General features: G+C 36.1%; 1 protein-coding gene across 3 annotated transcripts in view; it reads left to right on the plus strand.

The window, feature by feature from the left end:
• Window positions 1-26,116, plus strand: part of LRBA (LPS responsive beige-like anchor protein) — a 742,045-nt gene that overhangs the window by 589,733 nt on the left and 126,196 nt on the right. For all 3 annotated transcript variants that reach the window (XM_064383828.1, XM_064383829.1, XM_064383830.1), the window contains exon 47: window positions 5,101-5,253. In XM_064383828.1, the coding sequence (XP_064239898.1) occupies window positions 5,101-5,253 (153 nt within the window). The remainder of the gene's footprint in view (window positions 1-5,100; window positions 5,254-26,116) is intronic.

A 26,116-nucleotide genomic window follows, 5' to 3' on the forward strand; every position in this document is an offset into this window, starting at 1 on the left:
CCTTAAGTCAGTGTATTTGTGACTGTTGATATGTTGAACAATTCAGGAATCAAGGGCTGTGGAGAAACTCCCTCAGGTTGTTGGCAAACAGGTAAATGAAGCTAGGACAGTGACATGAAAATAAAGCTCTCTGTTAAAAAAAAAAAAAAAGAGTAAGAACTAAATAAATGTTTCTTTTTTGTGATAATGATGTGATACATCACCCTTCATTTCTACCTAAGGTTTGAAGCATATAATTAAGAGGGGTTTTTATAAGTTTAATTCTTTTAATAAAAGATAACATTTACATTCTATTTGTATTTCTGCCCATACTGAATTCTCTCTGCATTTTGTGTATGTGTGTGTATATATATTTATATATATTAATATATACATAATTAAATTTATACATATATTTATATGTTATATACTTATATGTATTTATATATGCATTATATATGTGGGTTTTTTTTGAGGTGAGGTCTTGCGCTGTCACCCAGGCTGGAGTGCAGTAGTGTGCACACGGCTCACTGCAGCCTCCTGGGCTCAAGCAGTCTTCCCACATCAGCCTCTCAAATAGCTGGGACTACAGGCACAGGTCCATGCCACCATACCCGGCTAAATTTTTTAATTGTTTTATAGAGACGGGTCTTGCCATATTGCTCAGGCTGGTCTTGAACTCCTGGAAATAAGCCATTCTTCTCTTTCGGCCTCCCAAAGTGGTGGGATTACAGGCCTGAGCCATGGTGCCTGGCCTAGAAATACATTATCATGGCCGGGCTTGGAGGCTCATTCCTGTAATCCCAGCACTTTGGGAGGCCGAGGTGGGCGGATCACCTGAGGTTAAGAGTTTGAGACTAGCCTGGCCAACATGGTGGAACCTCATCTCTACTAAAAATTAGTCAGGTATGGTGGTGAGTGCCTGTAATCTCAGCTACTCAGGAGGCTGAAGCATGAGAATCACTTAAACCCAGGAGGCAGAGGTTGCAGTGGACCAAGATCACACAAATAAATAAATAAATACATACATACATACATACATACATACATACATACATACATTCATTCATTCATTGTTGGTTAATATATTGCTAACTTTTTACCATTACTGAAACAGAGATAAAATTATAACCACCAACTCAAGTGTACAAGAAATATCCTAATTTGAACTCAACCCTTCCTCATATTAGGCTGGTGAGAAATTCCTTCATAGTTATTAGATGGGTAGGGCAGGGACCTTCTTTTCTCAAGGCTTAAATGAGAATCCAGGCTTATGTATACCTAGAAAATTGGCCTTCACGTCTTTAGTCCATCATCTTCTTCATTAGTCATATTTTTATTGTCTAAGATACACATGGTCTTTTGGAGGCAGGCAGCTCTGCTGATTATACCAAGTTAGTGTTAGAAAATATTTGCTGATACCAAAAGCCCTGATGCCAAGGGACTAGCTTCCCTGTATATACCATGCATGGGGCCACATGTACAGGAGGCAGATTGTTCTCCATGAAAGGGCACTTGATTGAGAGAAAGAATAGAAGCTAAAATCCAGCCTGTACTTACTCCCTTTCCCAAACTGAATTCTCTTAGGGCTGCATTAGCCTAGAAGTGTTGCCTTTTTCTAATTCACATAGAGGAACTGTATGGGCATATAGTCACCTTCTCACCATTCCCCATCCTCTGGGTTCCTGCCTAACCTTTTCATCCCTTCTCCTTTCCCCCAGGCTAAAAGAAAAAAAAAAAGAGCTAACTATAGATTTTGGGAACTTGCTTACCTACTCTGTAAAAAAATTATACCTCTTTCTTCTTTGGCTTCTCTGTCTAAAAATACTAACATTTGACTCTTCCTTCACCTGGATACATCATATACTCTCTGTTTGCTTAGAGTTTCACACAAGAAAAGAAGATGCCTTCAAGATGCCTCTGCTCTGGACCCTGCAAATGTTCTTGAGACAGGAAATACCTGACTACTCTCTTAAAATTTAGATGAAGGAAGTAGGAGGAGAAAAAATAGAGTGAAATGCAAATTCATATCTTGATAAATTTCAAGTGAAATGTTGAAAGCTTAATTTTTTAATTTTTAGCGTTTAAATTTTTAATTTTAAAATATGTTTACAATGCTTGTTGCACAAAATTTACATAAAATATTTCCTTAGGAAATTGCAGATAAAATCCATAGTAATTAAATGGAAACATGAATTATTACCTCCTTCCCAGCGTGACAGAAATTATGTAGCTGAAAGACTTGAAAGTTTGAAATTGCTTTCTTCATATCACTTATTAAAAAATTATGGTTTGTTTTATGGGTGATTTGGCTCCATTTAATTTCTAGTTAAATTAATTGAATTTATATTTAGGTTAAGGTGTCAATATTAAAGTAATATAATAATTCATAATAAATTTATATTTAAAAATAAATTGGGCCAGGAACAAAATATGATTTTCAGAGGAGCTTGAAGCCAGTAGCTTAAGACCAACCTAGGCAACATAGTCAGACTCCATCACTGCAAAATATTTAAAAATTAGCCAGACATCGTGGTATATTCCTATAGTCCTTGCTACTTGGGAGGCTGAGGTGAAAAGATTGAATGAAGTTTGAGGTTATAGTGAGCTATGATTGTGCCACTACTGTACTCCAGCCTAGGTGACAGAGTGTGAGAGACCCTGTCTCTTAACCAAGAGAAAGAAAAAAACAGAACTTGTGGAGAATATTTGTTTTCAGCAAGTAAGTTTTTTGTCAATTTGTTGAGTAACCTGAATAAAATAATAGATGTAGAAGATATGGACAAATATACAAAATCATAATATTTTGGTGCTATATATTAGAAAGATTGAAAACTTCATTTTTGTGGTAATTGCTATGAAATGTCATTTGTTCATTCTGCTTTCTCAAATTAATGTTGGTAAGAGTACTATTTTTGTATATTTTTACTATGCATTATGCAGCTCTGATTTATGATAGAAATGACCAATCTCCCAAATTTTAAAACTCTGAAGAAAACTAGCACTTAAAATTCAGGCATTAAAATTATTTTGTTTTGAATCTAGGAGAATTATAAAACAAGAGTATGATGGGTATAACCGGCAAAAGAGGGACAATCAGTATCTTCTAATCATTATAGGATGTCGATGGGAGTGGAAGTGGACAGCGGGTATTACTGAAATGAGAATAATTAATATTTAATTAAGCAAATGCTGCTTTTGATTGTCAATGAAAAAGGAAAGCATGCTCCTTCCTCTTTATTGTAAAACAAGGCCTGACAATAGTAACAGTGATCTTCAATAGCACAAGTATTATGAAGTGAAAATAAGATATTTTGGTAAAATTTGTCAAAGTTGGAAATTAATTGAATACACACTTCAGCAAATTAATACTAGAAAATTTTAAAGTGATTTATTGGGATAAATCACAATATTACAAAAATTCTCTTTGGATTAATTTTATTTATATAACAATTGCTATATGGAGAGAGATAAATATCCTATATATATATGAAAGGTATATTCAGGAGAACCAGTTGTTTTCTCATTGTGAAAGTGCTAAAAGTTTATATTTAGAGGTTTTTTTCCTTTTTAAAAAAAATCACTTTGTATATATGTTAAAAACTTATATTTAAAATATTTAGCACTATATATACTCTGTAAGTAGAACCCAGGCTTATTTGATGACTAAGGACACAGGCTTTCTAGTTAAACAAGTCCTGATCCAACTTCCATATTTATAATATATCAGCTGTTAACCTTGGACAAAGTACTTTTTTGAGCCTTAGTTCATTTTTTAAGTGGAAATGATTGATACCTTACCTTGGAAAGTGTTTGTGAGGTTAAATGTAATATGGTTTATTAAGAATTTATTCATTTATGGTATGAGAGTATGACTCATACCATACAATAAGTTTTAGCTCAAACAAATTGGATATGGCTTTTTGCTGCAGAAAATAACACACATCTGTCTTTTCCCCTTTTGTCAATTAGAATTATATGCCTTGTTTTTGAAGATGAGAATCTTAAAATTTTTATGTGATTATAGTCTAATTGTATTCAGAGCTGAGCTTTAAACAAGGTCTTTTTTAAAAAAAAAATGTTCAGTTTAAATGCTTTTTAAGTCTAATGGTCAGGTGGTTGTCAGCCATTTGGAGGGAGAACAAGCACATTTCTGCCCTGCTTAGTTAATTATTGTGATTGTAAACAAAGGATGTACAATTCAAAGTCAGACAACATTTCACATGGATGATGGAGGTGATAATAGCTTAATTCCTGCTGGATTTTTTTTCCCCTGCTCTGGCAAGTTGATACTGACCTTGTCCAAAATCTGATGACCTCCCTATTTTACTCAACTGTTTGGAAAGCCAGGCCTGCCATAGCTGGCCCTAAGGGGGTATCTGAAAGACCACTGAACCACTGACCCATGTCAAGACTGGATTTCAAGTCTGATCTTCAGAGCCTCTGAAATAGTTATATATGGGGTTTATTACACACAAAGGGCTAAACAGCTGCATTTTTCTGCTTATTAAATGTTGTTATTAAAGTCACATACTGAATTTACTCAGTTTCTTATGCAAGTCATTTTCTAGACCAATTATAAATTTTGATCTTCTGTCAGAGTTGGTATCTTTAAACTTGACTGTTTTGAAGCGTGAGGAAAATGTACTGATAAATTGTGGCTAAAATGTAATAAATTATCTTTCTAGTTTATGAAGAGACCAAGGCAAATGGCATTTTAATGCTTACAAAGATTTTGGGGTTTTCTGGCAAAAATTCCATATACCTCATAAAAAATCTAGTTAGGTTGTCATTATTGTTACAGCATGGTAATTTCTGTTTATATCTTGTCAAACCTCAGTTATTACTGAAATATTTCTATTTAAGAGTTTTGAGGTTATGAGACATGTCATGAAGGAAAGCCTATGAGATGTATTTATACCAGTAAGATGTTATTTAAATTGTGTTGGATAGGATCTGTCTGCCTTATGAGAAACTGTGACAGGGCTATGATATTCAAAGAAAAAAAAATTTCACTGTTTATTTTGTTCTTCTGAACAATAGAAAATGATCAGGTCCTTTTTTTGAATATCTAGTTAGTATCCTACTGCTTATATCATGTTGTCTTTTATTTTTATATAGGAGTTGATCCCTGAATTTTATTATCTCCCTGAGATGTTTGTCAACTTCAATAATTATAATCTTGGAGTGATGGATGATGGGACAGTAGTGTCTGATGTCGAACTTCCTCCTTGGGCCAAAACCTCAGAAGAATTTGTTCACATAAACAGATTGGTAAGATAGTAATCATCTACTCTGTCTGTCGTGAGCCTTTGCTCAAAGCATCTTTCATGTGTTGGTGTATAATCATTAACCCTTGCTCTTCTGGACAAACCTGTAGATAATAGACTAACTGAAAGTGACATAGTAGCTCATGAATCCCTGTATATACTTTATGAAATTTTATTGAGTTGATATATAAAATAAGTTTCTCTCATGCAGAATTTAAGTTACATTTATATATATATATGATAATTCAAAATTATAAGTGAAAGAAGTGAATTTGGGATTAATAGAAACAAGATTTTGAAATTATATCCTTTATCTTTCAAAGGAAATCTTCACATAATATTGAGAATATGAAAACTTTAAAACTTAAAAGCACATTAAATTTGTGCTTACAAACAACTTTTTGGTATCCTCTTTAGTGGATTCTTTAGTGTCCTTTATTATCTGGGTTCAGTATTCTTTTTGAGACATTAATATGGCTTTTCCTTTTTGCCTTTTAAGTGTCACAGAAGTTTGGAATCAGGGAGCTTTATTCTCAGTATTTAAAAGTAAAATCTTGGCTGGGTATGGTGGCTCACGCCTATAATCCCAGCACTTTGGGAGGCGGAGGCAGGCAGATCACCTGAGGTCAGGAGTTTGAGACCAGCCTGACCAACATGGTGAAACCCTGTCTCTATTAAAAATACAAAAATTAGCTGGGCGTGGTGGTTGACATCTGTAATCCCAGCTACTTGGGAGGCGTTGTGTTTTTACTTCACTCATAAAAAAGGAAAATTGTTGTATTTTTTAGGTGACATTCCTTTTTTTCATATTAACAATTAGTCCTATCTTCCAGATCCTTATTACAATCTCATTATTATTGAAATTTTGCGCTCTATATATACTGGAAACAATGCAGGGGAGTGGAAAGAATATGTAAGCTTTGGAATCTGACCAGATTTTCCAGTCCTTTATCAATCACATTGTTGATTATGGGACCTTAGCAGTTTAACCTTTCTGAGTCTTGGTTTCTTCATTTGTAATTTTGAAATTATGAATAAATGATTGTAATTATGTATGTAAAATGCCTAGAATAGTCTCTGGCTTATAGTAGGCACTCAGAAAATAGTATATTATATAGAAAATATTATTGTATCACAGTCTTATGGAATATGTTGCTAAAACTTTTACCTCAAGAATTTTTAAAGGTTCTCACAAAGTTTCTGTGATTAAAGTGAGAGATGAAGACTAAGCTTGCTCTGAAAGATATTGAAGGAAATGTCAAACCTTTAAATGTGGCAGGTGTCTGTGGTTGTATGTGCTCCCGCAACCCCAGGGACACACAGAAGTGAATAGAAGGTACATTGATACTACAACTTTTCTTTCAGTAATTTTTCTTTTAAAACAGATTCATTGAGGTACAATCTATATACCATAAAATTCAACTTTTTAAAGTATGCAATTCAAAGAGTTTAGTAAGTGTACACAGTTATGTAACCACCACTACAGTTCAGCTTTGGAACACTCACATGAGTACAAAAAGTTTCCTTGTGCCTCTTTATAGTCAGCCTCTGCTTCCACTGCTGGCTCCAAGCAGTCACTGATTCTGTCTCTATAGTTCTACTTTTCTAGAAATTTTATATTAATGGAGTAATACAATATGTAGTCTTTTTATGCCTGTCTTCTTTCACTTAGCATGATGTGTTTTGAGATTCATCCATGTTGTGCATATATCAGTAGTTAATTTCTTTGTATTGATGTATTCTATTTTATAGATATATCATATTTTAAAATATCTTTACTAGTTAATGGACTTTTTTTCCAGTTTGGGCTATTATAAACATTTGCATGTAAGTGTTAGTGTAGACATCTGTTTTATTTCTTTTGAGTAGATTTCTAGGAATTCCTGGGTCATGTGATAAAAATTTTTACCATTTTGTATTCCCACAATGTATGAAGTTTTAGTTTTTTTATATTCTTACCAAGACTTGGTATTGTCAATCTTATTTATTTTAGCCATTCTAATAGGTATGTCATTGTTATTTTAATTTGCATTACCCTAATGATGAATAATGTTAACCATCTTTTCACAGACTTATTTGCTACTAATATATATATATATATATATGTTTTTTGATGACATATATATTTAAATATTTTGCCTATTTTTAAATTGAGTTGTCCTTTTTTTTTTTTTTTTTTTTTTTTTTTTCTGAGACGGAGTCTCGCTCTGTTGCCCAGGCTGGAGTGCAGTGGCATGATCTCGGCTCACTGCAACCTCTGTCTCCTAGGTTCAAGCAATTCTGCTTCAGCCTCCCTAGTAGCTGGGACTACAGGTGCGCGCCACCATGCCCAGCTAATTTTTGTATTTTTAGTAGAGACAGGGTTCACCATATTGGCCAGTCTGGTCTCAAACTCCTGACCTCGTGACCTGCCTGCCTCAGCCTCCCAAAGTACTGGGATTACAGGCATGAGCCACTGCACCAGGCTGGGTTATCTTTTTATTATTGAATTGTAAGATATCTTTATGTATTTTCTATAAAAGCCATTTATCCAACATGTATCTTGAAAATATTTTTTAACTAGTCTATTTTATTTTCATTTTTAATGGTGTCTTTTGAATCACCATTTTTAAATGTTTTAACTAAATATTAAATAGATATAATATTTATACTACATATAAAAGGTACAAAATATCCTCATTATTGGTGAATAATAAATTTCTTTTGAGAAAAATATCATGTTCTGATCATTTTATTATTGACACACTTTTTCTCAAATATGACTTGAAATTTTGTCTCAAGAGTACCAGTTTTCTGTTAATCATTACCATAATTAATATTATTAATAACATGAAGAAGTTTGTTAGTATGTTTACTTCACTTTAAAGGAGCTCTAAAAGGCAGAAACATTTGAATAAGTTATGTATTAAGTTTTTCACCAATGTTTTGACAAGTAAAAAATTTAATTACGTAAGTTAAGGCAAGCCACTCTCCCAATAATACCTCCCATCTCTACCCTCACTGCCTTCACCTCAGAAGAGCCGAGTCTGCTTGGGAAAGGTTTAAAAGGGCACTAAGAAAAAGAAGATTGTGGCTTACCAAATTGCTTTACAACTAGATTTAGAGTTTGGCTACCCATGCTCTAAACTTGGACATGACTGTAAAATTCTATACCAAATAATATTTTGCAGTATTAACTGTGCATTTGTTATAACATTTTTATTAAGCTTACTTAATATTTTTCCCAGTGATTCTTACTGCTTGAGTTTTATAGATGTCTTCATTGTTTAGACTCTGAATTAGCTTACATTCCCAAATAGAACTGTGTATAAATTCACTGCAATTTAAATGTAAATATAGTTTAGAGTTGAGTATTTATGTATCTGGTCATATTAATTCATAATTAGGAAAGATACTTGATTTTACATATATGTGCCTTTATGAAAGAATTTAATACCTCATTCATTCATTCAAAAATATTTATTTTACATCTCTGATGAACAAAGTTTCCTTACAATATGGTCTATATTGATTTATTTTGCAATTTCTTTATAACCTTCTACAAGTGACTAAATTGTTAGTATGGTATCTTATGTATTGGTTAGCATATTGTCACATAAGGGTTTCATCTCCCTCCTCTTTTTGGTTTACCTCTTCAAGCCCACAGATTTTATGCAATGATTGCAGCTCATGAAATGCATACTACTTTGATCTGTGACCTTTTTGTGGTGCTAATCGGGTTCCTGATATGATTATACCTTACTCATTAATCATATTTCCTGCAGCCCGTCAGGCAGCCAGACAGCACAAGTCCCTGTTTTCAGCCCTCTGTTGGCAGGTTTCTGCTTTTCCAGATTATTACAGACGATACTTCGGCTTCTCATAGCCAGAGCCATATCAAGCTGTGTGTTACAATTAAAGTCAGATGGTCCTCAGGTTGAACAGGGATATAGTGTTGCAGCTGTCCCTCTTCCTGGAACAAACCAGCACCAAGAACAGATGATCTATAGGACAGTGAATAATAACAGATTGTACAGTACTCGGTTGATAGCAGGGGATCAGAGAATTAATTAACTGTCATACTCATTTTAAGATACCCAGCATGTTTTTTTTAAGTATTTGGTTGTTAATTCAAGAGGATAGGATATTTTTAGGAGCATGATTTTGGTAGTGAACCAGTAATGCTACATTCTCTGTATTAGAGGACGTTAACTACTGTCTTACCCAATGACTTTAATCCTCAGAGTTTTCTTGCAAGTAATGAATATCTAAATGTACGATTGGAAAGTTGGTTAAGTGGATGGGCTTATGAACAGAAGATAATATCCTACATGTTTTAGAAGGAAAACTCACCTAAATTTTATTAGTTTTTTTCAGAGAAATAAATTATATTCTATTCCTGAGATTGGTCCATGTTATCTAATATTACCTGAACTAGGAAAAAATTTATTTCAGATACTGCATCAGAAATATAAATGAGAAACAGGCTTTCATACTTTCAAATAATAGAAGAATTTATGAGTTAAGAATGCCCATCATCTGTCTCTTATGATACAATTTCAATGTATAGACCTATATATAATACTGCCTCTTATAACCTTCAAGTTTCATGTTGAATAAGAGACAAAGAAGACCATACTCTGGGCAGAATTTCTAAAAGACGGCCTTTGAAAGTAGAGCATTTTATTTTAGCTGAAGGATGCATAATTGATTCAAATTATAATAGTTCATTCATCTACCATGTATTTATTGAGTGCGTGCTTATGGACCACCACTGTTAGACTCAATGAATAAGATAGACAATATCCATATTCTTTTGGGGATGTCTTCTCTTTGATAACTTGTTGAAATAGAGAGCTTCTCAAGGCCTGAAGGTGGCATGAATCTAGCAGAGGAAGCGTTCTCTTGGTGAATTGTCCTAAGGTTACAGCTAGAATCACATTTACTTTTGTGTATCTTCTATAGCTTTTGTCTCCTCTACTGTTTCATAATGGTGACACAAATAGTACTCGCTTGACAAGGTAAAGAAAAATAAAATGAGTGTATTATCTGCTTTCCATTATCATCAGAGAATATGTGGACAAATTAAAAGAGATCTTGTCCTTTCATAGTATTGCCTGACAAGAAAAAACAAGATTGATGAAAAAATAGAATTTAACTTTTTTTCTATCATTGCTAAAATCTAAATCTATTCAACACAAACCTTTATAGATCTTACACCTCTGAATGAATTAGGTCAATCTTTTGTAACTTTTTTCTCTGAATGGAAAAGTTACAGTTCTCAAGTGATGACGGCATAAAGACAGAATCTTATGCCCCCTACTGAACAAGTGTGGGGAAATGACATTTAAAAACCTGTTTCTTAAGACTGCTGACCAGGCAACATTTAAAAAAAATTTTTTTGGGAATTGAAATGCCAGAAGCTAAGATGCTTTTTTCAAATTGTGGTTTTTTTTTTTTTTTTTTTTTTTTCCAGTTCTCTTTTCGTTTTCCATATTGATAATGATATGGCCAAGAATGTGAATAGCCATGGTGGCTGCAGTTGGGAATAATTATTCTCAGCTGTGGGTATCTCCCTCTTGTGTCTTCATCCCCTTTACTCCCAGTGCAGTGGTTGGATCTAAATCCCCTGGGAAGGTAGGGAGATAGGTATGAAAAGTCTAAAATTCCTGGCCAGGCATGGTGGCTCATGCCCGTAATCCAAGCACTGTGGAGGCCAAGGCGGGCAGATCACCTGAGATCGGGAGTTCAAGACCAGCCTGACCAACATGGTGAAACCCCATCTTTAAAAAAAAAAAAAGAAAAGAAAAGTCTAAAATTCCTATTGTTTGGTTTGCTTTTAGTCATGATGTGTAATTTACTGTGAAATTTTTAGTTAAAAAAGGAGGACAACTAAATAAGAGGAAAAAAAAATTTACCATATTGATAGATTGTTAATTCTTCCCAAATTTATTTATAAACTCAATATAAAAATATAAAAACCAATCAATAGGTTTACTTTGTCTTGGTGGAAGATGACAAACTGATTTTAAAGAACAGAGGGCCGTTATGGCCAAAATCCTCTCTGAGAACAAGAGCAGATTTTAGAGGGACTTGCTTTACCAGATATCAAGAATTATTATAAAGCTGTAGTAATTAGGGAAGGAGAAGTAGTCCAAGGGAATTGAGTAGAAAACCCAGAAATAGACTAGGACATATAAAGAAACCTATCTATTATAGAGCTGGTATTGCAGATCTGTGGGGAAAGGAAGGACTTTTCAATTTAGGATTTCGAGATAGTTATTTTATTAGTTTCCTAGGGCTTCTGTAACAAAGTACTGTAATCTGGTGGAAACAACAGAAAGTTATTGTCTCACAGGTTTGGAGGCCAGAGGTCAAAAATCAAGGTTTAGAAGAGCTGATTTCTCCTAAATGCTGTAAGGGAAGGACCTGTTCTGGCCGTCTCGTTGGCTTGTATATGGATGTCTTCTCCTTATGTCTCTTCACATCATCCTCCCTCTATGCATGTCTGTCTGTCCAAATTTTCCCTTTTAATAAAGATACCATTCATTTTAGGTTAAGGACTCACCCTATTCCAATGTGACCTATGCTAAATAAAGACTTCTGTAATGACCCGATTTTCAAATAAGGCTACCTTCTGAGGTGCTATGAGATTGAGACTTTAACATAAAATTTCGGTGGGAGCGGGCACAATTCAAACTATAGCAAATATACGGGGAAAAATTTTAATTGGAACCTTATTTTATGCCACTAACAAAAATGAAAGTATATTAAAGTTTTATATATAAAGTCAAAACAATAAACTTTAACAAGATAATTCAGGAGAATTTCTTTGTGATGTTAAAATAGGGAAAGATTTTCAAACAAGAAACAAAAAAGTGAAATATGATAAATTACATTAATTGATTGTTGGATGTTAAACCAACCTTGCATTCATGAGTATATTACACTTAGATGTTTTAAGTTCTTTTGATATATCCTGGATTTTTGTTTTGTTAGTATTTTCTTGAGGAATTACTACTTTTGAGGATTTTTGAATCTATATTGATGAGGAATATTAATTTATAGTTTTCTTTCATATATTCATCTGACTTTATTATTGGGGTAATATTAGTTTCATAGAATGAGTATGGCAGTCTTCCTCTACATTTTTGAAGGACTTTGTGAAGGCTTGTTATTATTTCTTCTTTAATTGTTTGATGGAATTCACCATTGACACTATCTAGGCATGGCCTTTTTTTTTTGTGAGAAGATTTTAAATTACCAAATCAGTTTTTTTTACTTTTTACAGGTCTATGAAGATTTTTTATGTTTTCTTGAATCTGTGTCAGTAATTTATATCTTTCTTACAATTTGTCCATTTAATCTAAGTTGTCTCATTTATTGTTACAAAGTTGTTCATAGTATGCCTTATTATCATTTTAATTTCTCTAAGGTTAGTAATGATGTTACCTCATTTACACTGATTTTTGGTAATTGGCATTATCTTTTTTTCTCATCCAGTCTTGCTAAAAAGGTTTGTCAATTTTGTTGATCTTTTCAAAGAGCCAACTTTTTATTTCACTGGTTTTCTCTGTGGTGTTTCTGTTTTCTCTTTCACTGAGTTTTCACCCTAATATTCATTCTTTCTTTCCTTTTGCTTGCTTTGGGTTTAGTTTACTCTAACTAGATTCTTAAATTGGAAAACTAGTTTTTTTTATTTGAGCTCTTCTCTTCCAATATCAACTCTTCCAATTACAGTTTTCTCTTTATGTGTGGTTTTAGCTGTATGTCATAAATTTTGATATTTTGTTTCCTTGTTTTCATTCAGCTTATGCAATTTTCTAATAATATTCCTGTGGGTTTTTTTTTCTTGGCTTATGGATTATTTAGAAGTATGTTGCTTGGTTTCCAAATATTTATGGATTTTCCAAATTTCCTTCTGTATTTTTTATTTTTAATTTCATTGTGATTAGAGAGCATACTGCATATGGTTTGAGTTGTTTAAAATGTACTGAGACTTGTTTTCAGCCTAGCACGGGATCTGTATGGGAGTATTCTCCATGTTCTCTTTAGAAGAATGGGTATTCTGCTATTGTTTAGTGTTCTGTGGGAGTCAGTTGATCGGTTTGGTTTTTGTGTTTTAACTATTCTGTATCTTTGCCTATTTTCTGTTTAGTTGTTTTTTTGGTTTTGTTTTTGCTGGTGAGATATTGAAGTCTCCAAATACTGCTTTCAATTCTGTCAGTTTTTGCTTCATGTATTTTTGGGCTCTGTTGTGTTTTTTTGTTGTTGTTTTGTTTGTTTTTTGAAACAGAATCTAGCTCTGTCATCCAGGCTGGAGTGCAGTGGCGCGATCTCAGCTCAGTGCAACCTCTGCCTCACGAGTTCAAGCGATTCTCCTGCCTGGCTCTGTTGTTAAATGCCTATGTTAGTTTCCTATAGCTGCCGTAGCAAATTATTTCAAACACTTGGTGGCTTAAACAGCAGAAACTTATTCTGTCACAGTTCTAGAGTCCAGAAGTCTGAAATCAATATCACATTCCCTCCAGAGGATGTCTGCCTATGTCTTCACATTGCCTTCTGAATATAGCCAAATCTCTCCCTGTCTCCATTTTCTGAGGATACATGTGATTGCATTTAGGTCCTCCCTCATAATCCAGGATAATCTGTCATCTCAAAATCCTCAATTTAGGCCACACACAGTGGCTCATACCTGTAATCCCAGCTCTTTGGGAGGCCAAGGCAGGTGGATCACCTGAGGTCCAGAGTTCAAGACCAGCCTGGCCAACATAGTGAAACCCTGTCTCTGCTAAAGATACAAAACATTAACCACATATAGAGGCATGTGCCTGTTGTTTCAGCTTCTTGGGAGGCTGAGGCAGGAGGATTGCTTGAACCTGGGAGGTGGAGGTTGCAGTGAGCTGAGATTGCGCCACTGCTCTCCAGCCTGGGTGACAGAGTGAGACTCCATATTAAAAAAAAAAAAATTCTCCATGTAATGACATTGCAAATAACCTTTTCCCATATAACATAATATTTACAGATTCCAGAGAGTAGGACCTGATATCTTCCTGCGGGTGAGGGTACATTTTTCAGCCTGTCACAGTACTTATATGTTTATAATTGTTTTATCTTCCTGATGAATTAACCAACTTTAGTCATAAATTGTCTTTGTTTTTAGTAATTTTTGAGTCTGTTTTGCCTGATATTGTTAAAGGCAGTTCTCTTCAGTTCTCATATGATAACTGTTTGCATGGTATACCTTTTTCTGTTATTTTGTTTTCAACCTGTTTTTTGGATTTTGGACACTTTCAAAATGTCTTTTGTAACTAGCATATAGTTGGATCATGTTATTTACCTAGACTGATAATCTCTGCCAATAGAAGTGTTTATTCACATTTAATGTTATTGTTGATAGCATAATAATAGTATAATCCAGAGGGCATCCAATAGCATAATTCAGAAATAGACCAGGACATATAAAGAAACCTCATCTATTATAGAGTTCTATAATAGTTGGATTCATGTCTACCATTTTGTTAATTATTTTCTTTAGTCTTGGGTCATTTTGTTTTTCTGTTCCTTCTCTATCATCTTTTTTTGTATTAAATATTATTTCTGGTGTACTATCTATTTTCATTAATTTTTTTTACTATATATTTGTTTTACTTATTTTCTTAGTCGTATTTGTAGAGACTACAATATACATTTTATTTTCTGAGACAGAATCTCACTCTGTTACCTAGGCTAGAGTGTAGTGGTAAGGCGTGTGCCACTATGTCTAGCTAAGTTTTTTATTTTTTATAGAAATGAGGTCTTACTATGTTGCCCAAGCTGGTCTTGAACTTCTGACCTCAAGCAATCCTCTGATCTTGGCCTCTCAAAGTGCTGGGATCATAGGCATGAGCCACTGTACCTAGTCTGCATTTTAAATTATCACAGCTTACTTCAGGTTAATGCTAACTTAATTGCAGTAAAATATAGCAGCTTTGCTCCAACTCAGCTCCATTTCTTACCCCTAATTTGTGCTATTATTTATATATAAAGATTACATTTATATATAAAGACTTCTATGCAGTATTATAAATATTGTTTCATATAATCTTATATCTCCTAAAGAAGTTAAAAGGAGGAGAAAAAATATCTATTAATTTTATTTATTACTTTACCTTAATAGAAACATTCCAAAATGATGTCAGAAGACTGCATCAGGTACTCAGCATCATCTAGGAATGGAATTAACAATTTCCATACATTAAAAGTTCTGTGGAATTGAGGTTTACACTTTCAAATACCAGTGTTTTTCACCATTTCCCTTGAAAAAAAATCTTTTATGAAATAGATTACACATTTCTTTGCCTTTTTTTTTTTTTTTTAAATTTCATCTTGAATTGTATCTTTGCCTGTTAAATGGAGAATTCTTTCTTTCTGGACTTAAATAGCCTTTTCTGGAATACTCACTGAGATGCATAGAGCTTTTTGTTCCTAACTTTAAATAACCCATATTCCTCTGCTTTCTTTTAGCTTTTCTGTTAGCATTCAAAGTTCTCGCCTGTCAGCCGTCACTTCTCTGTCAGGGTTTTCATCTTCTTGTGATTGATAATGTTATTTAATCCATGTATAGCAAGGTTAAAAGCTTGAGAAATGACCCAGTGCCTCCCACCATTAAAGATCAGGAGCTTTGTGCTTGTTTTCCTCTTGGTCTTCAGTTGCTTTGAATTTGACTGTGTTCTAGTTTCTCTGAACACCTGAATTCTGAACTCTGTATAAATCAGAGTAAACTGCATTTTGTTTAGTGACATATTATTTTGCTAGATACAAACAAAATAAAATAAAATGATGCTATTTCTAAGATAATATGGTACATCCATGGTAGAAAAATATTCAAATTCTGTGTTTATTCTGGCATAAGTAACTTCTGTGGTTTTCTACCACATTATTAATATTTCATTAGAATATATTAATGATTTTTAAATTTTGGAAAGAATGGTAGCAGATTCCTCCCCATTAGTATTTCATCTATATAATTGAAAAGGATTGTCGGCCAGGTGCCGTGGCTCACACCTGTAATCCCAGCACTTTGGGAGGCTGAGGTGGCAGATCACCTGAGGTCGGGAGTTTGAGACCAGCCTGACCAACATGGAGAAACCTGTCTCTACTAAAAATACAAAATTAGCTGGGCATGGTGGTACATGCCTGTAATCCCAGCTTCTCTGGAGGCTGAGGCAGGAGAATTTCTTGAACCTAGGAGGCAGAGGTTGCAGTGAGCCGAGATCGCACCATTGCACTCCAGCCTGGGCAACAAGAGCAAAGCTCTGTCTAAAAAAAAGAAAAGAAAAGATAAAGATTGTCTGATAGTGGTTACTCGTCCCCTGGAGGTGATAGACTTCAGCCTCAGTGATATAGCGGAGGTGTGAGGGGAAATGCCAGATTCTCCCTCTTCCTGACGCAGGAACCTACAATAGTTAGGCTTGTAGCTTGATTACTCACCACGGTGCTATTCTTACCACAGTGCCTGCTACATGTTCTTCTCATCATTGCAGTTTGAACCTACCCTACTTCTTTTTTAGCCAAACGATACCCTAAAGCATGTAATGTTACCCTTCTTAACATTGCCCTCAAAAGGCAAAATAATCTAGAAACCTACAAACACTCCTCTGAGAATTCTCATCTTCTTTGAAACATTTCAGAAATACCCCTATATATTCTTTCACAAGCTTTACTTGGGATGGTATTGTACAGATGGCTGATCTAATTTATTTTAGAGCAACTTTTGTATATTTCTCTGTCTTATTTATTAAACATTTCTTCATGTGAGATTCAGTAATGTCCATAATTAAATTGCAAAGACCCATGCCAGTCCCTTTGGAGTTCAGAATCTACTATGGTGCAAGCAGCTAGATGAATCTGGCACGAGGCCTGCTCATGATATCAATAGTAATTATACCTTGTAAGTATTTGACACTTTATTCAAAATACTTCTGGTTTGGTTTTGTTTTTGAGACAAAGTCTTGCTCTGTCATCCAGGCTGGAGTGCAATGGCATGATCTTGGCTCACTGGAACCTCCACCTCCCAGGTTCAAACAATTCTCCAACCTCAACCTCCTGAGCAGCTAGGACTACAGGCACTCACCACAACGCCTGGCTAATTTTTTGTATTTTTAGTAGAGACAGGGTTTCACCATGTTGCTCAGGCTGGTTTCCAACTCCTTAAACTACTGACCTCAAGTGATCTGCCCACCTCAGCCTTCCAAAGTGCTGGGATTACAGGTGTGAGGCCTCATGCCCAGCCAGGTGTATATTTTTTCATCTATTTCTTAATTTCATAATTTCTTTCTTTATGGTCTTGAAATACCTTGATGTACTGACTTCAGGAAAAAGAAATAAACAAAACCTTGTTTATGGTAACTTAGTGCTTGTCCAAAGTTACTATAGGTTTGAAGTTAAAGAAGGGGAAGGAGAAGAGGAAAAAGAAGGAGGAGGATAAAAAGAGAGAGATTTTTATAATTAAAAAAAACTAAAAGATGGCTAGAAAGCCCAGTATTTAATTTTCATTTTTAATCTTTGTGTAAATTATCACAGTAGTGTGCTGGCAGTTACAGCTGGTAGTCATCGTTTCTGCCAGGGGCTAATGATAATAGCTAGAGAAGAGAAGTGAGGCTAATGGGCTCTCAATATGAAATTCACAAGAGGAAACTGAATTCACAGAGGAATGCTTGCTCACCAAGTTCACCTTGCCACCATCATTGCTTTTAGTAGTGCTCTGATTACAGGCAACTTCTGCCCAGTGGTGCTGCGCAGGAGCTGCCTGTAACCCCTACCCTGCCTGTTTCTGGCACTGGGCCATGGCACCTGCAGCGGCAGTCTATCTGAAAAGCCGCGTCTCTGCTGTGGATTTCGTTCTGCCTCTGGATGCTTTCATGCAACTCTGCACAGGGTTACTCGATAAATTACTGTTTACTGTAGTATTTATGTCTATTTGATTTGCCGGTAACTGGTGTATCTAAAACAAAAATTTTTTAACAAAGAATTCTGTATATACTAGCAAATTTCTTTGATTGTGTTAACCAGAGTGACCTTCCCCCACCCCTAAAAAAAAGAAAAAAGGAAGAAGAGGATTGCCACATGCTTATCCAGCACAGCTTATTTTTTTATGGTACAGTTGATTCCTTTCTATAGTCCAGTTGATTCCTTTCTATATTTCTAGTGATGATTCTCTATATTTTAGAATTATCATTAGAAAATAGAGAAACTTTACGATAAATATCAAAGTATTGCAATGCTAGGAAACAATGAATAGTTGTGTGAGTGTTGTACAAATATAAAAAGGCCATTTTTTTCTCCACTAATAGTTATTCTGAATAAATGTTAAGCTACTTTCTAAAAAAAAAGTAGATATTCTGATTCTTATTTTTAAGCAAAGGCAAATTTAGTTTGTATTATTTATATTGTATTAAATAATATATTCAATTTGTCAAAATTTTCTGAGGCACTGAGAATTTCAATAACTTAGATCAATTTCTGAATCTTTCTTTCTCTCTCTCTCTCTTTCTTTTGTTATTCATTCACTTTATCATTTCACTCTTTTGTTCATATACCATACTAAAAATAAAATATTTTGTTTCTAACAATAAGCTTAGGCATTGTTTTTAAAAGTTCTTTTTGTCTGCTTGTTTGTTTTTGTCTACAGCCATACCACCCTGAATGTACCCGATCTCCTCTAAAATAAGTTCTTTTTTGTATTTTATTTGCAAATAATTTTAAACTTACAAAATGTTGCAGATATAAAAATAGCACACAGAATTCTGATATACTTTTCTCAGATTCCCAATTGTTAACATTTTTTTCTTTCCTCTTTTTTATGTGAGTTTTCTCTCTCCCTCCCTTTTACCTCTCTCTACTCTTTTTTTTCACTCTTTCTGTAGTATATGTATATATGTATACACACCCACATAATTATACATACACACAATATTTTTACTGAACCCCCTTATGGGTAAGTTCCTTACTTCATGGTCTTTTACCCCTAAATATTTCAGTGTGTATCTCCTAAGAATAGGGATATTTTCTTATGTAACTACAGCACAGTTAGCCATTTCATAAACTTACATTGATTCAATACTTTTGTCTAATTTACTCTCCATATATATCACTTTTGTTAGTGATATATAGTATTTAGTATTTATAGCATTTGTATAGCATTCTTGTTAATGATATATAGCATTTAGTATTTATGGCATTTTAATATAGGATCCAGTCTAGGGTAAGTTATTGCTATTAGTTGCCATGTAAATTCTGAGAAGTTACTTATCCTGTAACCCTACTTGTATTAGTTTCCTAGGGCTGCCATAACAAAGTATAGTAAGTCCTTATTTAACATCACAGATAAGTTCTTGAAAACTGGGACTTTAAGTGAAATAATTATAGGTTCTCAGATAATGTCATTTAGTTATGATGTTATAAGAAAAAATTGCTTTTATTATATGTCATTTTGCTTAAAGTCACAGTTTCCAAGAACCTATTGACAATGTTAAGTGAATAATTACTGTCCCACAAACTGCATGGCTTGAACAACATACATTTATAGTCTGACAGTACTGAAGGCTGTAAGTCTGAGATCATGGTGTTAGCAGGGCCATTCCCTGGCTGAGGGCGATAGAGAAGGATCTGTTGTAAGCCTCCCTCCAAGCTCCTGATAGGTCCTTAAATTGCAGCAGTGTAACCCCAGTCTTAACAAGGTGTTCTCCCTATGTGCACGTCTGTCTCTGTGTCCACATTTTCCCCTTTTTATAAAGACACCAGTCATTTGGATTAGGGACAACCCAAATGACTTCATTTTAACCTGTTTACCTCTGTAATAACCTTTCTCCAAAGTAAGATCTCATTTTGAGGTACTGGAGGTTAGGACTCCAGCATATAGAGTTGTGTTGGAGGGGACACAGCTCAATCCATAACACTCGTTCTGTCTTTTCAAAAAGAAAACTTTTTTTTTTTTTTTATTGCATTTTAGGTTTTAGGGTACATGTGAAAATCATGCAACGTTGTTGCATAGGTGTATATGTGGCAGTGTGATTTGCTGCCTTCCTCCCCTTCACCTATATCTGGCATTTCTCCCCATGCTATCCCTCCCCAACTCCCCACCCCTCCTCTGTCCCCCCCACTACCCCCCCAACAGACCCCAGTGTATAGTGCTCCCCTCCCTGTGTCCATGTGTTCTCCTTGTTCAACACCCACCTATGAGTGAGAACATGTGGTGTTTGATTTTGTGTTCTTGTGTCAGTTTGCTGAGAATGATGGTTTCCAGGTTAATGCATGTCCCTACAAAGGACGCGAACTCGTCGTTTTTGATGGCTGCATAATATTCCATGGTGTATATGTGCCACATTTTCCCTGTCCAGTCTGTCATTGATGGGCATTTGGGTTGGTTCCAGGTCTTTGCTATTGTAAACTGTGCTGCTATGAACATTCATGTGCATGTGTCTTTATAGTAGAACGATTTATAATCCTTTGGATATATACCCAGTAATGGGATTGCTGGATCAAATGGAATTTCTATTTCTAGGTCCTTGAGGAATCGCCACACTGTTTTCCACAATGGTTGAACTAATTTACACTCCTACCAACAGTGTAAAAGTGTTCCTATTTCTCCACATCCTCTCCAGCATCTGTTGTCTCCAGATTTTTTAATGATCGCCATTCTAACTGGCGTGAGATGGTATCTCAATGTAGTTTTGATTTGCATTTCTCTAATGACCAGTGATGATGAGCATTTTTTCATATGCTTGCTGGCCTCATGTATGTCTTCTTTTGTAAAGTACCTGTTCATATCCTTCACCCATTTTTGAATGGGCTTGTTTGCTTTTTCTTGTAAATCTGTTTTAGCTCGTTGTAAATTCTGGATATCAGCCCTTTGTCAGACGGGTAGGCTGCAAAAATTTTTTCCCATTCTGTTGGTTGCCGATTCACTCTATTGACTGTTTCTTTCACGGTGCAGAAGCTGTGGAGTTTGATGAGGTTCCATTTGTCTATTTTGGCTTTTGTTGCCAATGCTTTTGGTGTTTTGGTCATAAAGTCCTTGCCTACGCCTATGTCCTGAATGGTTTTGCCTAGGTTTTCTTCTAGGGTTTTTATGACGTTAGGTCTTATGTTTAAGTCTTTAATCCATCTGGAGTCAATTTTAGTGTAAGGTGTCAGGAAGGAGTCGAGTTTCTGCTTTCTGTATATGGCTAGCCAGTTTTCCCAACACCACTTATTGAACAGGGATTCCTTTCCCCATTGCTTGTTTTTGTCAGGTTTGTCAAAGATCGGGTGGTTGTAGATATGTTGTGTCGCCTCCGACACCTCTGTTCTGTTCCATTGGTCTATATCTCTGTTTTGGTACCAGTACCATGCTGTTTTGATTACTGTAGCCTTGTAGTATAGTTTGATGTCCGGTAGTGTGATGCCTCCTGCTTTGTTCTTTTTGCTTAGAATTGACTTGGCTATGTGGGCTCTCTTTTGGTTCCATATGAAGTTTAAGGTGGTTTTTTCTAGTTCTGTGAAGAAGGTCATTGGTAGCTTGATGGGGATAGCGTTGAATCTGTAAATTACTTTGGGCAGTATGGCCATTTTCACAATATTGATTCTTCCTAACCATGAACATGGAATGTTTCTCCATCTGTTTGTGTCCTCTCTTATTTCGTTGAGCAGTGGTTTGTAGTTCTCCTTGAAGAGGTCCTTTACGTTCCTTGTTAGTTGTATTCCTAGATATTTTATTCTCTTTGTAGCAATTGTGAATGGCAGTTCGTTCTTGATTTGGCTCTCTTTAAGTCTGTTTTTGGTGTATAGAAATGCTTGTGATTTTTGCACATTGATTTTGTATCCTGAGACTTTGCTGAAATTGCTTATCAGTTTCAGGAGATTTTGGGCTGAGATGATGGGGTCTTCTAGATATACAATCATGTCGTCTGCAAATAGAGACAATTTGACTTCCTCCTTTCCTAATTGAATACCCTTTATTTCCTTTTCTTGCCTGATTGCTCTGGCTGGAACTTCCAGTACTATATTGAATAGGAGTGGTGAGAGAGGGCATCCTTGTCTAGTGCCAGATTTCAAAAGGAATGCTTCCAGTTTTTGCCCATTCAGTATGATATTGGCTGTTGGTTTGTCGTCAATAGCTTTTATTATTTTGAGATACGTCCTGTCGATACCTAGTTTATTGAGAGTTTTTAGCATAAAGGGCTGTTGAATTTTGTCAAAGGCCTTCTCTGTATCTATTGAGATAATCCTGTGGTTTTTTTTCTTTTGTTCTGTTTATGTGGTGAATTACATTTATAGACTTGGGTATATTGAACCATCCTTGCATCCCCGGGATGAATCCTACTTGATCATGGTGGATAAGCTTTTGGATGTGCTGTTGCAATCGGCTTGCCAGTATTTTATTGAAGATTTTTGCATCTATGTTCATCATGGATATTGGCCTGTATTTTTCTTTTCTTGTTGAGTCTCTGCCGGGTTTTGGTATCAGGATGATGTTGGTCTCATAAAATGATTTGGGAAGGATTCCCTCTTTTTGGATTATTTGGAATAGTTTCAGTAGGAATGGTACCAGTTCCTCTTTGTATGTCTGGTAGAATTCGGCTGTGAACCCATCTGGGCCTGGGCTTTTTTTGGGTGGTAGGCTCTTAATTGCTGCCTCGACTTCAGACCTTGTTATTGGTCTATTCAGGGTTTCGACTTCTTCCTGGTTTAGGCTTGGGAGGAGGCTACTGTCCAGGAATTTATCCATTTCTTCCCGGTTTTCTAGTTTATGTGCATAGAATTGCTTGTAATAATCTCTGATGATGGTTTGAATTTCTGTGGCATCTGTGGTGATATCCCCTTTATCATTTTTTATTGCATCTATTTGGTTATTCTCTCTTTTCTTTTTTATTAGTCTGGCTAGTGGTCTGTCTATTTTGTTGATCTTTTCAAAAAACCAGCTCCTGGATTTATTGATTTTTTGAAGGGTTTTTCGTGTCTCTATCTCCTTCAGTTCTGCTTTGATCTTAGTTATTTCTTGTCTTCTGCTAGGTTTTGAGTTTTTTTGATCTTGCTCCTCTAGCTCTTTCAATTTTGACGATAGGGTGTCAATTTTAGATCTCTCCTTTCTTTTCATTAGGGCACTTATTGCTATATATTTTCCTCTAGAGACTGCTTTAAATGTGTCCCAGAGATTCTGGTATGTGGTGTCTTCATTCTCGTTGGTTTCGAAGAACATCTTTATTTCTGCCTTCATTTCAGTGTTTATCCAGTCTACATTCAGGAGAAAGTTGTTCATTTTCCATGAAGCTGTGCGGTTCTGGGTTGATTTCTGAATTCTGAGTTCTAACTTGATTGCACTGTGGTCTGAGAGACTGTTTGTTATGGTTTCCGTTCTTTTGCATTTGCTGAGGAGTGATTTACTTCCAATTATGTGGTCAATTTTAGAGTAGGTGTGATGTGGTGCTGAGAAGAATGTATATTCCGTGGATTTGGGCTGGAGAGTTCTGTAAATGTCTATTAGGTTTGCTTGTTCCAGGTCCGAGTTCAAGTCCTGGATATCCTTATTAATTTTCTGTCTCGTTGATCTGTCTAATATTGACAATGGAGTGTTGAAGTCTCCCACTATTATTGTGTGGGAGTCTAGGTCTCTTTGTAATTCTTTAAGAACTTTCCTTATGTATTTGGGTGCTCCTGTATTAGGTGCATATATATTTAGGATCGTTAGCTTTTCTTGTTGCATTGATCCCTTTACCATTATGTAATGTTCTTCTTTGTCTCTTTTGATCTTTGTTGCTTTAAAGTCTATTTTATCAGAGATGAGAATTGCAACTCCTGCTTTTTTTTGCTCTCCATTTGCTTGGTAAATCTTCCTCCATCCCTTTATTTTGAGTCTTTGTGTATCCTTGCATGTGAGGTGGGTTTCCTGGATACAGCACACCGATGGGTTTTGGCTTTTTATCCAATTTGCCAGTCTGTGTCTTTTGATTGGGGCATTTAGTCCGTTTACATTTAGGGTTAATATTGTTATGTGTGAATTTGATCCTGTCATTTTGATGCTAGCCGGCTGTTTTGCCCATTGGTTGCTGCAGATTCTTCATTGTGTTGATGCTCTTTACCATTTCGTGTGTTTTTGGAGTGGCTGTTTCTGGTTGTTCTTTTCTATGTGTAGTGCCTCCCTCAGGAGCTCTTGTAAAGCTGGTCTGGTGGTGATGAAATCCCTGAGTTCTTGCTTGTTCACAGAGGATTTTATTTTTCCTTCACTTATGAAGCTTAGTTTGGCTGAATATCAAATTCTGGGTTGAAAGTTCTTTTCTTTAAGGATGTTGAATATCGGCCCCCACTCTCTTCTGGCCTGTAGGGTTTCTGCTGAGAGATCTGCTGTGAGTCTGATGGGCTTCCCTTTGTGGGTAACCTGACCTTTCTCTCTGGCTGCCCTTAGTATTTTCTCCTTCATTTCAACCCTGGTGAATCTGATGATTTTGTACCTCGGTGTTGCTCTTCTAGAGGAATATCTTTGTGGTGTTCTCTGTATTTCCTGAACTTGAATCTTGGCCTGCCTTGTTAGGTTGGGGAAGTTTTCCTGGATAATATCCTGAAGAGTATTTTCCAGCTTGGATGCATTCTCTTCGTCACATTCAGGTACCCCTATCAAACGTAGATTAGGTCTTTTCACATAGTCCCATATTTCTTGTTGGCTTTGTTCATTCCTTTTTACCCTGTTTTCTCTAATCTTGCCTTCTCGTTTTATTTCATTGAGTTGATCTTCGACCTCTGATATCCTTTCTTCTGCTTGGTCAATTCGGCTGTTGAAACTTGCGCATGCTTCGCGAAGTTCTCATGTTGTGTTTTTCAGCTCCATCAATTCACTCATATTCCTCTCTAAGTTGTCCATTCTCGTTAGCATTTCCTCAAGTCTTTTTTCAAGGTTCTTAGTTTCTTTGCATTGGGTTAGAACATGTTCTTTTAGCTCACGAAAGTTTCTTATTATCCACTTTCTGAAAGCTGATTCTGTCATTTCATCACACTCATTCTCCATCCAGTCTTGTTCTCTTGCTGGTGGGGAGTTGTGCTCCCTTGTAGGAGGAGAAGTGTTCTGATTTTGGGTGTTTTCATCCTTTTTGCGCTGGTTTCTTCCCATCTTTGTGGATTTATCCGCCTATCGACTTTGTAGTTGCTGTCTTTCTGATTTTGGTAATTTTAAGTCTGCAGCGGCAGAACTCATAAACCCCCTTTTTCTTCCCTCCCGGTGTTCTGTCCCAGGGAGTTAGGGCTTTATGATTTTCCGCTGTCTTGTTGTTGCTTTCCCTGCCCACAAGTGGCAGCCTAGTCACACTCAGCCTGCAGAGGCTTTGCTGAGCTGCTGTGGGCTCTGCCCAGCTTCCTTGTGAACTTCCCTGCAGTCCTGTTTATATGGGTGTAGTTAGAACTGCTTCGGCTATGTTGGCCCGCCCCTGTAGTGACGGAGTCTCTGTAGTGGCGGGTTGCCTTGGTTATGGCAAATTGCCCTGGGAACTGCAGGGTGTGTCCTAATGGAGGACGCCCCTCCCCCACAGAGCTGGACCGACCCGGGTTCAGTTGTGTTTCCTGTGGCGCTTTCTTTGCCCTGGAATCTCCTGGCTTGACTCCCTGTTTCAGCTCCCCTTGCTGGCTTACCGGGGACTCGGTCTCACTCGCTCTGCAGGAGGAGCCACTGCCCCCGCCTCAGGGCTCAGGCCGAGCGGCTGCGCCAGTCAAACCAGCTGCGCTGGTGACCCGTGGGGCTCTTCCGCCTGTGAATCTCCTGGTCTGTGGGCAGTAAAAATCCGCTGCCCTGTGAGCCGTTGCATCAGCTTAAGCGGCGCCTCTGAGATTCGTGGCGCGTTTTTGCCCGGGGAATCTCCTGGCTTGACTCCCTGTTTCAGCTC

This window comes from Aotus nancymaae, unplaced genomic scaffold, assembly GCF_030222135.1.
Source record: "Aotus nancymaae isolate 86718 unplaced genomic scaffold, 86718_ANA_hifiasm-v0.15.2.pri h1tg000033l, whole genome shotgun sequence".
NCBI lineage: Eukaryota > Metazoa > Chordata > Mammalia > Primates > Aotidae > Aotus > Aotus nancymaae.